The following is a 17,480-nucleotide window of genomic DNA, read 5'->3' as shown; positions in this document are numbered from 1 at the left end:
AGATCAAGTGTTATAGGCCCTATTCAAGCCAAAAAACACAGCTTCCATGGGACCTGATAGTATCCCAGGATGTATTCTGCACGATCTCCAGCATGATCTGGCTTTGCCATCGAGCATTCTGTTTAACCACAGCCTAAGTACTGGCTTCATTCCAGCATAGTGGAGAATCGCCATAGTCATCCCCTTGCACAAAGGTGGTGCCACTACTGACCCTGGAAACTATCGCCCCATTAGCTTGACAAGTCTGATCTGTAAAGCCATGGAGCATATTATTATGGATCTCATAAACAAGGACATAGGCAAACTCCAAGCACTTGACTCCACCCAGTTTGGATTCATCAAGGGCAGATGTTGCCTGTTGAACCTGGTCGACTTGTTTGAGGCTGTCACCAAAGCACTGGATGAGGGAAAGTCAGTACATACAGCTTACCTTGACTTGGCCAAGGCCTTTGACACAATCTCCCACTTGGGCATCATCAAAAAGCTAACACAACTTGGAGTAAATCCCTATCTCATCAGGTCGGAGGCCTGGTCAATTGGCTGACCGACAGGACCCTCAAAGTCAAAATAGGCACCTCCATCTCCGATAGTAGACCTGTCACTAGTGGAGTTGCCCAGGGAATCTGTCTTGAGACCTCTACTGTTTGGCATGTATTTCTCGGCGGTACAGGCAAAGGCAAAAGGCCTGTGGCTGACCAGGTTTGCCGAGGACTGTAAGTTGGCTGCTGTCATTGACTCACCAAACAAAGTTAACATACTGCAAGAGGGCATCACAGCAACTAATGACTGGTATCAAAGTCATGGCCTCAAGCTGAATACAAAAAAATGTATCATCATACCATTCAGCAAAACACGACCCCCTACTGATTACCACATAAACGGCAACACCCTAAGCACACAACCTGTGGTGCAAGACCTGGGCACTAAGCTTGATAACAACCTCACATTCGACCATCATATAGCGGCAGTGGTCAGAAAAGCCTTTTACTTGGTTCATGTCATAAGTAAAGGGATTGCATCCAGAAAAAAGGAGGTTATCACCTCTCTATACTCCTCCCTCATTAGACCAGTAATTGAGTATAATGCCCTGTTTGGGATGTACTTCCCCAAACAACTGCATTAACTGGAAAGGCCACTGAAATACCACACAAAAAGAATCCATGGACTCCAACACCTGTCCTATGCAGACAGGCTCAAATCACTATCACTCTACTCGGTATAGTACAGATTGCTCAGAGGTGATCTGTATCTCGCTTACAAGGCAATCTTTGAACCTGCCCTACTAGAGATGCTCCGTATCCGTAAGTCCAACCCCTCCCGCACTACCCACTCTAAAGGCCTGAAGCTAATATGTGACAATAACAAAACCTGCTGGAGAGACAGGTTTGTCTCCCAGAGGCTGACCCGTCTCTGGAATAGACTTTCTATACACATCAAACAGTGCACCTCACTGACCCTCTTCAAGCGCAACCTTGATGGCTGGATGGGAAACCCCAAATTTGTCCCAGGGATTCCACCTGTGTCCCTGATTGACAGGGGCGACAGGTGCTGACTGAGGTTTCTTTTGGGGGATAAACTTTTGGCTAGGCTTATAAGGGCCCAAGGCCATTAGCCTAGTAACCTCCTATGATCCTAAGTCATTTTTATTTCTATTTTCGCATCCTTATCAGAGTGGTTAAGTATCATCTGGATATTCCAGATGGAGCTTCATACCTGTCATCTTCTGGAAGAATATGACATATATTTTATCTAATTTCTAAAAGGATAACTTTTAATATATATTCACAAATTTGTATCAGAATAATATCTTAGGTGTTCCAATATTTAAATCTGTTGAATATGCATTGGTACTATGTCCGTGACATGTTATATAAATTCTTAATCGGGTACATCCAAGGCTGTCAGCTGTTTGGATTGGGTAACTGGCTCAGTACATTAGTATTAAGATGGCACGTGCATTGCATACTCTCAGCAGCAGTGCCAAGTGCTGTTCTTTCTGTGAACCTGTTTATGGAACAGGTTAAATACCATTAATATGAAAGCAGTAACAAGCTTCTTTGCACAGAGATAAGCCTGATAAGTTTTCTTTTTTGTCTCTCTCTGTCTGTCTCTCTCCCTCTCCCTCATTCTCTCTTTCATCCTGGCAGATGTAATGGAATGGCATTAGATTTTACAAATTTAAGCCAACAACAAATATTGTGTTAAGCTTCACTTAGAGGCACAACAGGAGACAGAGATACGGCTATATTATTTGCAAACAAAAGATGGTAAACTAACACTGAAAGAACCTTTTAGAAACTGAATGAAAAGGAAGAGGAGGAATGAAGGCGCTGGGAGTAAATATTAGAAACTGGAGATTGAAGTGAAAAGGAGAGTACAAAATGAGAGGATGGGGAGTGACACTGAAGAAGGAGAAGATAAATATGGCACATACGAGACAGAGACAGTTAAGTTTGTAATTTACATGCGACTGAAGGTCACTTTAAGATTAAGACAATAAAAAGTTCCAAGCAAGACCTTAAGTTGTCTCCTCAACATGACTCTTGCAACCACTGAATTTTACAACCTGTGCCTTCTCTTCTTTCCTTAACATTTGTTAGTAGAATAACAGAATGCAGCCAAATGTGCCGATGGCAGCCAAAGTCACCATTGGCATGTCTATATTTGCCTCAGCTTTGGAACAGCTTGAACAAGCCTTCATCATTTGACCTGATATCTGTGGGTGAGATCCTACCAGGCAAATGGTGGATAATGAGAGACATGCAAACCCATCAAGACAATTTTCAACAAGCATTGGGTGTATGTACACACTCTTGTTCCTGACCAGCCTAGCTTGCTAAGGGATTTAAACTCATGCTCACTCCAACTTGCTTCTGTAGAAAATTTTGCAATTCTGTGATGTCATCACTTTTTTGGTCAGCAGGTTAGTCTGCGTCTCAACATAAATATTATAATAGCTGCCTCATGAATTTCACTTACATGGCATATGTCTAAGCTGCAGGCTGGGCATTATGAGGACATTTTAGGATGTGGTCCTCCTAACCACATGATATTAGAAATTACTTCAGAATCACTGTGTGAGTGGATATATACCATTTCATGGTGAATTTAAATGTACCTTTGGGCAAATTTCTTTTCTAAAATTTATAGCCACTAAATTACATAGTAAAAGTAATTTAATTGATTTGCTTTTTGCTTCACTGAAGATGAGTGATGAAAGAATAAGACATGGTGACATTAAAGTATTTCAAAGAAGAAGATGGTTGGGAGCCAGAATGGGGTGGCCATGATGTAAAAAATAAGGCTCAGTGTTGTGGAGGTAGCAGGAAGTTAAAAGCCAAAAAGACTGAACTGTGATAAGATAACTTTATTGGAGGAATTTATGGAGATTGTTTTAGATTACAATTACATCCTTTTCGACGGAGAATATTATAGACGGCACAGAAGTGTAGCCATGGGAGCCTCATGTGCACCTGTTTTTGCTAATCTTGTCCTCTTGGAGTGGGAACAAAAGTTTGTATTCAGTAGTGAATTCTTTCAACATATGAAGGTATATGTGAGATTCTTGGACGATATTTTTATCCTATGGCAAGGTCCAGAGAATAAAATAATAGATTTAGTTCAATATCTTAATCAGAGTACAGGAATTTTAAAGTTCACATATGTTTACAATAGAAAAGGAATAAACTATTTAGATACATACATAGAAAAGGACAATATGAGGTTAAAATCCAGAGTTTATAGAAAGCCATCCTTTAGTAACTCTTACCTGCAATATGCTAGTAACCACCCAGTCAAACAAAAGAATAGTATAATAAAGGGCCAATTGAGCAGAGTTGCTAGAATGACCTCAAAACAGGAAGATTTAGAAGTTGAGTTAAATATAGTTGCTAACATGTTTCAGGAAAGGGGTACCCAGTAAAAATCATTAGTGAATATGTTGATTATGTGAAAAGTGAATGGGGTAAGAAATACAAACCATTACTGGGGGTAAGTGTACCCCACAAGAATGTTTAAGTGGAAAGGAAGTAGAAAATAAAAAGTATGAAAGAGCTATGATTGTCCCATATGGCTGGAAGGCAACCGAGGTCGAAAAAATTATTAATAAAAATTGGGCTATCCTTAAAAGCATCCCAAAATTATGGAGTTTGGGAGGGAATAAACCTAATTTTGTTTACAAGGTTGGCCCAAATTTGAAAAACAACTTCGAAATGGCATCTGTATCTATTCACAAGTTTGGTACTGTAAAATGTGGCACTTGTTCACATTGTAGATTCATTTGTCAAGATGAGACGATAAAAATTAACAACTCACTAAGAACCATAATAAGGCCGGAAAAGGGGAATTGTCAAACAACTGGAATAATATATTTGGCCTTGTGCAAAGCCTGTCCCAGCTTTTATGTAGGTAAAACTGAGAGAAGATTGAGGGACAGGATTTACGAACATATATACCAAATTAGTACTAAAAACACTAATAATGCCCTATTCAGGCATATCAGCACCTCTCAGAGTTGAAAGGAATTTAGTTTTAGTATTTTGGAGAAGGTTAAGAAAAACCTGAGAGGTGGTGATTGTAGGAGTCGCATAGAAGAGAGGGAGACTAGATGGCAAATTAAATTGCAAGCCAGTATTCTACCAGGCTTAAATGAAATTATTTCTATAAAGCCTATATTAAATAGAAAAGCAGATTACATGAAATGAATTTTCTATACAACCTGTTACTTATAAAGAATAACAGTCTTTTTTTATGTTTTTCGTTTGTTTTTTAACAATGTTTTTTAACAATGGAATGGGTATTTAGAAATGTATTTATAGTAATTTTCAGACATCTATAGATTTTATGCTTGTAGTACTTTAAATCAGTTGCACCAGTTTTTAATGAATGACATCATTTTAAGGAAAAGGTATTTAAGGGGGGGTATTTGTGAATACGCACAGATTCTGATGAAATCCCTTGGAAGGGAAGAAAGCGCTCAATCTGTTAATCTGTTTGTGGTTTTAACAATAAAGTTACGGCAGGTGTTTCCTAGTGTTGGCGGTCTTTTTACAGTTTTTGAACTGTGAAACTTAACTGGACTGTTTAGGCTGTGTATGAGATGATTGGAAGTGGCCGCATGGGAGGAAGGAGATTTTCTTCCTGACCAGCTGGTGGCCCTTGAGCCTGTTAAACAACAAGTATGGTAGACCAAGGATAAAGCAGATGAGATGATAAAACAAATCAGTAGACTGACTAGCAACTGACTGAAATGGAGTACAAGGCAAGAAAGTAACATTTGAGACTGTAAGCTGATTTGTAGGGTGAAGACAGTATGACTGTGATGGAATATGTGAACATCAAGAAGGCAGAGTGGATTTGTTTTGCAAAAGGCCAGTTTGGCATAGCACTTCTAAAACATTTGCTGCTGCATCCCCCCACCAGTTTCTATTTTAATCACTCTAAGAAGTGCTTATGTATGTGTTATGGAGCTTTGTTAGAGGTTATCAAAAATCACTGGCAGGTGAGCAGTGCTGCAATATCTGGTTATAGCCAATTGTTGCCCTTGGTAGCCTTTTGGTATTCTGAGAGTTGTTAATGTGATTCTTAAAACACTAAGACTGAATTAGCAAAAGTGTGAACTTATTACATGAAGTCTGAGATAGCTGTTTCATAGTGTATTCGCTTTTCTCCAAGCTGACTCATGTCAGAGTTGGTATACATCTTCATAGGGTGTCAGGGCTTGTTCCTCACATTGGGGGGCTGGAGAGGTCTACCGCCTCTAAACAAGCAACATTTAAGTAGAACATCAAAGTTCGACATTTACTGCTGACCAGTATTTTCGCTTTTTTTTTTTTTTTTTTTTTTTTTTTGTTATGTTTTGGGGCTCACGTGTACAAGTATCAAAATGACGTTTGGGAGTCTTTGATATTACTGTATATGTGTTTGGGGAGATTTGTGCTGCAAAACCTAGCTTCCTCTTGATTTTGTCTGCAGGTAAACTTATAAAATAATTTACCCTTGTTTAGTTCTGAAGCAGTTAAAGAAATAGTAATGGTTATGTTAACTCCATGTCTAACTGTAGGCTTGAACAGCTGTCTGTCATGATGTGTAGACTCAGCAGCAAAATCCTTGAAACACTATCTGGTTATGAGCTTTTGCAAATTTGTTAGCGGAAAATATCAGTGGGTCTGGCAACTGATTCCCTTTTTTTCCTGTAGTTTTGCTATTGAAAAAGATCACTGGAAGTATAGGAAAGTATTGACACTGAATCATGTACTGAATTATATACTGATTGCTACATATGCATATTACGGTTAATTTCTGCATTTTTGCAGTATTGAGTCAATAACTTTTAATTCTGTCCAATAGCTAGAAGGCTAATGCATTAGGTAAATAAAATTATATTTTAATGTATCATCCCACGTCTGAAGCAAATATCTCTACCTGTTTCTTTGCTAAGAATAAGGTGATGTTGGAACAGCTGAAGCATGAATCAATAATCCCTGAGCTGGTGGCAAAAATACCATGAAGAGTGATTTTTTTTTTTTTAAGAAAAAGTGGTCTGTGCATGGAATAAGCATATAAATAAGTGATGCTATAAAGGACTCTGGTGCAACCACCTAAGAAAACTGACATGAGAGATCTGGAAACATTATTTTCAGAAGTGCTTATCCTATACTGTACAGTAAATCCAGATGCATCTAGACAGAGTATGACGTATGTAATCAGACTTTACCTGATATGCGGTGGACGCTTTCTATTCCAATACAAGCAGTTATTGCCCTGTTTTGGACAGACCTTTTAACTGACACACTTCAAAAGAACAAATGAATTTGAATGAAAGTCTAGTTATGTGGCTGTAGCATTACCCATGCATTTCTGTTTAACCTTTGCAGGAAGACATAAATCTGTAGCAAAGTAGGTCACTGGAACTTGAAACAAAGCAGCAAGATAACCATTAGCAAAAATGGCCTGTTCTTACCAAGATCAATCTGTATCTGTTTGACTCTGGTACAGAGCTCAACTGCATAACATAGTAGTTATATTTTTCTGTCAGTTTGTCACATTATTTTTTTAAGCTTGTATTTCTGAGTAAAATCCCACAATCCTACTGGAAGTGTGAGGAGTTGTATGCTATTCTGTATGCAGATTTTATGCTAATGAAATGTCCATATTTTAGTCTAGTTTTAACATCAACTGTTTGTTTGGAAAAGGTCCTCTTGGAGAATTTTGGTGTCATCTGGGGAGTATATCATGGTACCAAGTTTGCAATCATCTAAATACTTGGTCAAGTGTAAAAGCTTAAAATTTGCTTTGACCTCTGAGAAGTAAGTGCATAAGAGGTCCATGGATTGAAGTCTGGGGGCACACCGCTAGAGATTGTTTTTTTGGAGAATGTGAACTGCCTTCTCAAAGAAGTCAGCCAGGTTAAGTAGGCAGGATCTGTCCTTGATGAATTCATACTGGCTTGGGTCAATAGTTTGTAGGTTATATATGTCCTTTTTTATTAATTCCATAATGATATTTTCCATAGCCTAGCAGATTAAGCTGGTCAAGCTTATGGGTATATAATTACCTGGATCCATTAACACTTCACCAATGTGCAAGAGGATGAATGTTGTTGTCCTAAATTCATCTTATATGAATCCTTTTTGGATGTTGATATTGAATAACCTGGGGGGGGGGTTCTTATAACACAGGTTTCAGGCTGTGTTAGGCAGCCCAATATGTTATCTGGCCCCATAGAAGTAGTGTTCTTGGCCTTGGATTTTCCCTGAAGGTGAATGAGCAACTACCCACCATTGCAAAGTGTGAAAGAGAGGTTTACTTCTCTCCAAACTAGCCTATAGTAACCATTAATGGCTTAGTACTATTTGTGCTGTACTATTTCTTAAACTAAATGTTGAATCCCAAGCTGGGGGACCTCCTAGAATTGCCCAAGCCATACACAGGTATAATCCCAAAGAATGATATGCTGTGCGTTATTTGTCTGTGTTCTATTCCCTTATTTTAGAATTTCCTCCCTGCTGCAAGTTCATGATTTTCAGCTCCTTTGGCAAAAGATGGACAAGGACATCCTGCACCCTACCCAATACAGATTTACCCATAATCCTAAACATTCACTCTGCATTCCTGTCAAGCATGGGGCCAAGAGGGCACCTTACACCCTTATCATCTTTTTTACCTAGTTATATCTTGTAACAGTGGAATCCTAAGTTAGAAGTTGTTTCTTACTTCTCTTTGGAAGCATACCTCTCTTCTGGGATCTCACCTATGGGGGTCTAGATACCCTTCTTAGTGCCATTTCAGTCAGTATGTGTGAGGGACATACAAATTAAATTAAGTGGAAATGCAGGCCAAGAGAATTGGAATGTCACTATACTACATCATCATCATCATTGTGATGAGCTGAGGTATTGCCAACTATGCCAGGAGAAGTAGGACAGTGGATGTGTAACATATGCCAGCACAGCTAGCTGGAATTTTGTAAAGAATTACATGACATTTATATATAGAACGGATTTGTACAGACGCTTTGTGTTGAAAATGTATTTATAAAGTTGCTTGTGTTAAAAAAATACCAACAGTGTGCCCTGCTGGACAGAAAAAGAAATATACATGTATTATTGTAACTGTTGAAATGTATATATTGTAACAAAGGGTACTAGAAGAGAAAGGGTTGCTCTCACTCCATCTAACTTTGAAAATAATTTGAAATTAAATTACCTGGCTTAGGCCATAAGGATTGTATCTTACAGGTCTGATTGCAGTCAGAGACAAAATGTCTGGTAAAATAAGCACTAGGGAGCATTCTGTATTGTCTTTAGTATTGAACTAATTGCTACTCTGGAAGGGTAGAAGTTTGAACTTGTTTTATGACTTCCAGAAGCTGAAACAGATCTGAGCAAAACTCTATGTGTGTGTATTATTGACACATATGTGCTAAATTCTGGGAGTTATATGTGTGTATTATTGACACATGTGTGCTAAATCCTGGCAGTTTCTAGCAATGGGGGTAGCATGGAAACCAGACGTCAGATGACCAGATATATGTGATGCCATTCTGTAATTTAGAACAAAAGTGATGTTTAATACTAGATGAGACTGAAGTCTCATAGCGGTCTGTTTTTGGAACCTGACAAAGAAGGAAGACCACTCACCTCATTTATCTTGCCTCACTCTAGTAAGTGACCAGGGAATAGTACTTCTTTAGATCAGTCAGGAAAATATAGTGAGATTAGTTAAGTACTGTTTTGTATCTGTGTGTATCTATTTATCTGTGTAATTTTAAAATCTCCTGGATATTTAGTATTTTCATTTTCTTTTATTATTATTATTATTATTATTATTATTATTATTATTATTATTAAATGTATTGAAACGTTTCATTGTGGCTGGTCCTTTAGAACATATTTTATCCTTTGAGAGTACTTATATCTATTTGGTGGCACACATTGGCCACTCCTGAAAGCCTTAGTGCATTGACCAAACACTGTCATTTGTATTAATATTAATTTCACTCAGTTTAATTGGGAACCCTTGTAAGAGCCTTAGAATAGTTGGCTTTGGAGTGCCTGGTGGCAGTTAACTACCTTATAGTCTGGGCAGAGGGGGGCATAGGAAGTAAATCTGTCCCAGCATTTCCCAGGTGTGTGTGTGTGTGTGTGTGTGTGTGTGTGTGTGTGTGTGTGTGTGTGTGTGTGTGTGTGTGTGTGTGTGTGTGTGTGTAAATCAAATTTCCAAGAGTGTCAGTGTCAACTGCTTGGAGCAGGGACATGAAGCACTGGTTTCCCAGAGAGAGTGGTGGAGGACTTGCCTTGGACACTCAGCTGAGGACTCAACTCTATAACTGTGCCAGTGGGGAGTCTTATTGGAATCTGAAGAGAGAGGGGAAAACAGCCCCCAGACTGAATGTGTTCCCTGTATGCTCTTAAGGGAAATTGTGCTTGATGCAGAGAGTTGAATCTGGAAATACTGGATGTATCTATCTTTGTTCCAAGTGAACATCCCTCTCCAGTGCCAGTGGTGAGGATTCAGGCTACATGATTACTGGCCCAGAGTGGGAGCGTCACAATCACCATCACCACCACAGCAAATCGTGGCAGCAATTACAACAGTTTCAGTCTAATTATTCTATTTTTGACTTGGTGCTGCAATTCATGTCTGATGAACAAACTCTAACTCACATTGAATATTATACACAGATTTAAGAGTGTGGTGTGTGTGTGTGTGTGTGTACAAATACACATATTGTGGAACTTGAATAAAGCAGCAGGGATTTCATATGTATAAAAACAATGCAGATTTATTTACGTAAATGATAACAGGTACACAAGAACTGCAGATGTTTGCTTCATAAACAAACAAAGCAGTGTAGTCTCTCATGACAATATTGAGTGTGGTCACTCGTAGTAATACTGAGCTGTCTCAGGATGCTGCTAAGCTGCATCTTCTGGATACCATGACAGAAAATGTTCAAGTTGTTCAAAGCCTTCCTGATCATGGTCTAAGTAAGGCAAACCATTTAAAAGCCCTGTTCCAAGCATAGATTGACACTGTACAAAGTCCAACTTTTCAAAGATAATTAGGACTATGGCCCTCCTTTTATACATCATATATATGATTGATTGGTACTTTTAACTAATTCATTAAATTCTGTCTACATAATACATTGATGTTCTTCGTGTTTCACTGTTGCAGTCATTACATTTGGATTATCTGCTTGCAGGTAGCCCTCAGTCGGCCTGATTAAAAAAGTCTTGGGTCCTGCGTCAGTTGCTGTCCCTTCTTCCATGACGTCAGGTCATCAGGGGTATAAAACATGCAGCCAATGCCATTACATCAGTCTTTCTTGCCATGCGGTGCCTGAAGCAGGAGCAGTTCGCAAGTGCCAGTCGGCTGACTCCTGAAATTTTTGTTTTTGAGTTTCAGAACTGAAGTCTTCAACTAAAGCTAAGTACCCCACTGGGGAAACTTTTTCTTGCTCCTTACTGATGTCAGCAAACGTTAAAAATTGCATTACTTGTGGAAAGCATATACCTCATAAAGATTTTCATTCTTACTGTATTCTTTGCCTAGGCCCTGACCACGATGCACATTGCTGTCGATTTTGTGCTTTATTTAATCAGCACACTATCCGTCATTGGTATATTTTCACCTCTAAATATTTCAGTTCATGGTTTAATTATCCAGAAATGTCATCGGTTAGCCATCCGACTACTGGGATTCCAAAAAAAACACAAGGATAAAAACAGAGACAGGCCGCCAAGGTCCAAAACTGCTGCCAACGCTTCTCCAAAGCCAGGTGCCAGCTCGCCGGTACTCAGTGAGGCACTTTCGCAGCCCCTGATACCCACTACTTCTGAATCACAGGCCTCTACTGAGACCCATTCGGAGTCCAGTATGCCACGAGATGCTTCAACTATGGAACCCGCAGATGTCTCTACCTTGGATGGGTCCGGCGCCGCTGTGCAGGCACTGGCTTCTGAGGGTGTATTCAGGCCTACGGACTTGCATATTAAACCAACGCCTCCTTCTTCACTTAGGCCTAAGTCTCGAACCATGCCTAAAAAACCGATGCCCAGGCCACATGCTCTGGCCTCTATGCCTAAAAAACAAATTATAAGAATGACTGAAGATCTAATAACTCTAATCAGGGGTAGTCAACCCCCCCTTTCTAAGAAGCCTAGGACTGAAGTTGTTTATGAATCTTCTGACCAGGATTCTGTTTTTTCTGATTCTTCTGATGATCTGGATTTTCCCTTATCTATTTATGAGGATTCTGATGCAGAGGACGCCATTCCCTCTTCTTCCTCTGCAGAGGATTTTCCTTTTAGGGAAACCTTTCATACTCTAAGGGAGCATTTCCACTGGGAAAGCCAGGCTTTTTCTGATTCAAAAAAGAGGCTTAGGGATTTCTTACTCCTACCTCAGCATAGGCCTTTAGCTATTCCTCCTGTACTAGACGTTGTTGATGATACTTTTTCGGAATCTAGATTGACCCCTGATTCCTTGCCTCCTGCTCCCAGAAAACCTGACAGATATTACAGGGTCCCTGAGTCACACAAGTTCCTTTTTAAAAATCCTATTGCGGATCCAGAGACTATTTTACAGGGGCCCAAGGGCATTAAGGCTTCTACTGCTAAAAATCCTACCCCTTCTGGTAGAGACTGCAGGGTGCTGGATAGATGGGGTAAGAAGGTTTACAATTCTGCAACCTTGGCCATTAGGGCTTTTAACTGCCTGTTTCATATATTAAGGTATCAGCAACATGTTATTGGATTGCTTAAACAGAAACTAATGTTGATTCCTGACTGTGTGGAAAATAAAGAATTACAGGATTTAATGCATTCTGCTGAACAAGTTGGAAAACATACTTTGCAGTGTGGTTTTGATTCATTGGAGGCCTCTTGCAGGGCTGCAGTTATTGGGTCTGCGCTCAGAAGACATGCTTGGCTTAAGGAGCAATCTTTGCCTGATCATGTTAAAGCTAAATTGTTAGATGCTTCCTTAACTCAGGGCCACCTGTTTGGCAACAAGGCTGAGGAAATTCTTAAAAAGATGGAAGATAAAGCTAAATCTATGTAAACTTTTAAAGATTTCTTACAAGTTCAGCCTCCTAGATTTAGTAGGACTGGCCCTCTAAGACTTGGTCCTTTCTAGCCCCTTCCAGGTCTTCTCAAGCCAAACCCAGACACAGCAAAAACCCCAGGTTTCAGTCCCAGGGGACACACAGGACTAAGTGGTGGGGGGCCTCCACTTCCAAATCTGGGAGTAATAAGATTCCCCACTATGGTAAACTGTCTCAATGACTTCCTTTTAAAATTTCCAAGTGGGTGGCTGGACCTATCCCCAAATCAGTGGGCAGAGGACCAAAAACAAGTACTTTTTCTCTTAAGCATGGGGGCTATTCAGCTGGTACCAGAAGAGGAAAAGGGACAAGGTTTCTACTCAAGACTTTTCCTGGTACCCAGAAAAGACAATTCATGGCGTCCTATCTTGGACCTGTCTACTCTAAACACCTTTTTGGAGATTCCAAAATTCAAGATGCTAACTCTTCACCAATTATTTCCTATGCTAGGCAAAGATGCCTGGATGGCAACACTAGATTTAAAAGAAGCATACCTGCACATCCCAATCAGGGAATCTTGCAGAAGATACCTACACTTCAAAGCAGCTTACACACACTATCAGTTCTCTGCACTGCTCTTTGGCTTATCTACTGCGCCCAGGGTATTCACCAAGTGCCTAGCTCCAGTTATTGCATTTTGTAGGCAAATACATATTCAAATATACCCATACCTGGTTGATTTTCTATTTCAGGCAGAAAGCCGGGACATATTTTTGGGTCATCTGGCCTTTGTACAAAGGGTTCTAACTTGTCTGGGGTACACCCTAAATGAAAAGAAATCACACCTGGTACCCTGTCAACAAATTATATTCCTGGGAGCAAGCTTGAATACAACCTCCCAGATGGCTTATCTCATGCCAGAGAAACCAATTCATTTGACAACCTACTTCAAACAAGTGGCCACAAAAACCCTGCTATCTGCAAGACAAATACTGCAAGTCTTGGGGTTCATGGCCTCCTGCATTCTTCTAATTCAATATGCAAGACTGCATATGAAGATACTACAGTGGTATCTAAGAAGCCTATGGTGTCCACATTGTCAGGATCTAGAAGCAATGATTCCTATCATACCTTGCCTACGCCTAGAGTTCCTTTGGTGGGCAGAGGCCTGCCAACAAAACAAGGGACTACCTTTCACACCACCCTCTGCCACCAGTACCCTAACAAGAGACGCATCAGACTATGCATGGGGGGGGGGGGGCTCACCTGGCAGGGACGTGCATTCAGGGCAAATGAACCTGCATATCAATCAAAAAGAAATGTTAGCTGTACTGAATGCTCTGACAGCCTTCAAGGACCACATTCTTCCAGGACAACTAATGGTAAAGACGGACAACACCACTGTTATGTGGTACATAAACAAGCAGGGGGGTACACATTCTTACCCCCTCTGCAGACTAGCCATGGCATTGTGGAACACAGCCTTGAGCTACCAAGTGCACCTACAAGCCCAATTCCTGCCAGGAAAAGTAAATACACTGGCAGACTGACTGAGCAGAAACCTCATGGACCCACACGAGTGGAAACTGGAACCAAGGATTTTCAACATGTTGACAAGCAAATGAGGGAGCCCAGTTGTAGACTGGTTTGCCTCCCCCCAGTACTACCAATTGGAAAAAAATTGCACAAGGACTCCCTGCAAACAAGCCTGGAAAGTGGATGCTCTGTCTTTCAGCTGGAAAAACCTGACAGTCTATGCCTTCTCCCCTCTGCCTCTGTTCTCCAAAGTACTACTAAAAATCAAACAAGACAAACCAAGGATGATGTTGATTGCTCCAGACTGGCCATGCCAACACTGGCACCCCCTCCTACACATTCGTACCCCCTCTGCAGACTAGCCATGGCATTGTGGAACACAGCCTTGAGCTACCAAGTGCACCTACAAGCCCAATTCCTGCCAGGAAAAGTAAATACACTGGCAGACTGACTGAGCAGAAACCTCATGGACCCACACGAGTGGAAACTGGAACCAAGGATTTTCAACATGTTGACAAGCAAATGAGGGAGCCCAGTTGTAGACTGGTTTGCCTCCCCCCAGTACTACCAATTGGAAAAAAATTGCACAAGGACTCCCTGCAAACAAGCCTGGAAAGTGGATGCTCTGTCTTTCAGCTGGAAAAACCTGACAGTCTATGCCTTCTCCCCTCTGCCTCTGTTCTCCAAAGTACTACTAAAAATCAAACAAGACAAACCAAGGATGATGTTGATTGCTCCAGACTGGCCATGCCAACACTGGCACCCCCTCCTGCGCAGTGTGTCATGGTTATCCCCATGACACCTGTCTCAGACTCCTTCCCTGTTGTCCCAGCAGGAGAACCAGATTCTACACCCTCAGCTTCTAACACTGAACCTTGCAGCCTGGCGAATTACATAATCTCTTTTTTACCATCCCTCAGCAAACCTGTGATGCATATTATTTTAGAGGCAAAGAGGCCTAGTACTAGAAAATCTTATACTGAAAAAAGGAAAAGATTCTGCGCCTGGAACCACTCTCAAGGGATGAGCCCAACAGCACCCAATTTATCTCAGATTTTACAATACTTAACTGAGATGCTTCACAAGGGCCTATCTTTTTCCCTCAATTAAAATCCATGCCTCAGCCATTTCAGCTCATTGTAACACAGAACCTCCCCTCTTCTCTCATCCACTGCTCAAGCAGTTCCTCAGAGGGGCCAAAAATTGGAGACCACCCAGGAGAGCTCCAACCCCAGCCTGGGACCTTAACTTTGTTTTGGAGAAACTCACTCTTCCTCCTTTCAAGCCAGCTGCTACTACAGACTTAAAATTTCTTTCTTGGAAAACAGCTTTCCTTTTAGCAATCACTTCAGCTAGAAGGGTATCTGAATTATAGGCCCTTATGGCAGTGGAGCCTTTCATCATCTTTCATGTGGACAGGGTGTCCCTCAGAACCAATCCATCCTTCATGCCCAAGGTGGTATCTAGTGTGGCTCTTAATCAGTCCACTCATTTGCCAACCGACTTTCCCAATCCACAGAACAAAGGGGAACGGATACTGCATTCCTTAGATGCGCACAGACAACTTAGATTCTACTTTGACATGACTAAACCTTAAAGGAAATCTGAACAACTGCTGGTGGCATTTGCTGCAGGGCCAGAGGGGAAGGCTATTTCAGAGCAAACCATTTCTAAATGGATATGGCATTGCATTAATTTCTGCTATAAGCACCATGGAAAACCTGTCCCCCAGGGGATCAGACCTCACTCCACCAGGACTGCATCTACCTCTACAGCCTTTCTCAGAGGTGTCCATACCAGGGACATCCTAGAAGCTGCTACCTGGAGTTCTGTACATACTTTCACCAAACATTATCATTTGCCAATTTTCTCTAAATCCAGAGCTGGCTTTGCCTCTGAAGTCTTGCATGGCCTTATAGCTGGTCCTAATGCTATCTAAATTCCTCCTCCAAACCATAGCTTTGGGAATCTACCCAAATGTAATGACTGCAACAGTGAAACATGAAGAACATAGTACAGTTGTGTACACTTACCATAAATGTAGATGTTCGATTGTATTCACTGTTGCAGTCATGGTTACCCTCCCTCTAACCCCCTAACTTCTTTTGGCTATACCTCTACTTTCCTTTACTATGCTTAAAAGACTTTTTGGTGTATTTGCTTTTTTGTTGGAGGTATATCATTGTACTTTATATTTAACTGCTTTGCCATTAGGGGGGCAACTGACATCTGGTGCAAGAAAAACTGATGTAATGGTGTCGGCTGCATGCTTTATACCCCTGACGACCTGACGTCATGGAAGAAGGGACAGCAACTGATGCAGGACCCAAGACTTTGTTAATCAGGCCGACTGAGGGCAACCTCCAAGCAGATAACCCAAATGTAATGACTGCAACAGTGAATGCACTCGAACATCTACATTTATGGTACATGTACAAAACTGTACTTTATTTCTATATGCTTCTGTCTACCTTAAGTGAACACTTGCTATTTACAGCGAATATCTTAAATATATTTCTTTACTTAAAGAAAAAATGCAGTAGTTTTCCACAGAAATGAAACACTTTTAGTGTTTGTATAGAATCTGTCACCATGTGCATTTAGTTAGGCATTTTGTTTGGCAAAATTTACATGTATTTGCATGTGTGTGTTTGTGTATGCATGTATAGATGAGACATAAATAAGTCTTCTCTGAGCTAGAAGTATTTATAAATTTTAAATCAGCAGTCATATAATTCATGTGCATACTTTTCCATATTTAAGTGTTCATTCATCACTGTAGGTAAACAGCTAATAGACTCACATTTGAAAGAAAATATTCGAAAAGTGGTCCTGCAGAATCCACAGGGAATTGAATTTGGAAAATTTGCTGGTGTATTTCATCAGATTCATGGTATACAGCTTTGCCTCACAAAATATGGATACAAGTCACTGCTTAGTTTGCTAGAGGATTTGCCAGATATAGTAATGATAGACAATGACTTGCAGCCACCCATTGTCAGACCACAAATCATAACATTTGGAGTGGACCAGGATAGCGTCAACCAGTCTCCAGTTAAATCTGAACTTCCAAATCAAGCCCAGGATTGTCAGGAAGCACAGAACAGAGATCATAATAATTCTCAAGAACCAGGTATTTTTATTTTGTTATATTACCTCTAAGTACATGTAACCGCATTTTCCTCTAAAGCGTTATTGTTTAAGTGAATCCTGAGCAGTTGTGTGCTATAATATTTGACTGTTTTCTGAAATTATATTGGAAATTGTCGTCATGTGGTTTGCCAGTTATTGTGAGTACATCTAACCTCTACTCATTTCACTACTAATGTGCCTACAGTGGTGGATACAAGAATTTGTAAAGGGGAGGTACAGTCTGAAAAGTTGACTTGTGGTA

The 17,480-nt window shown here is 40.6% G+C and overlaps 1 protein-coding gene across 2 annotated transcripts in view; it reads left to right on the top strand.

Moving 5' to 3' along the window:
* Positions 1-17,480, top strand: part of LOC122809657 — a 673,939-nt gene that overhangs the window by 28,922 nt on the left and 627,537 nt on the right. For both annotated transcript variants that reach the window (XM_044081325.1, XM_044081317.1), the window contains exon 2: positions 16,869-17,219. In XM_044081325.1, the coding sequence (XP_043937260.1) occupies positions 16,869-17,219 (351 nt within the window). The remainder of the gene's footprint in view (positions 1-16,868; positions 17,220-17,480) is intronic.

The sequence above is a fragment of the Protopterus annectens genome, chromosome 1.part1, assembly GCF_019279795.1.
Source record: "Protopterus annectens isolate FY-2018-M chromosome 1.part1, PAN1.0, whole genome shotgun sequence".
Lineage (NCBI taxonomy): Eukaryota > Metazoa > Chordata > Ceratodontiformes > Protopteridae > Protopterus > Protopterus annectens.
Note: the sequence above shows the minus strand (reverse complement) of the source record. Positions and strands in the feature narration are given on the sequence as shown.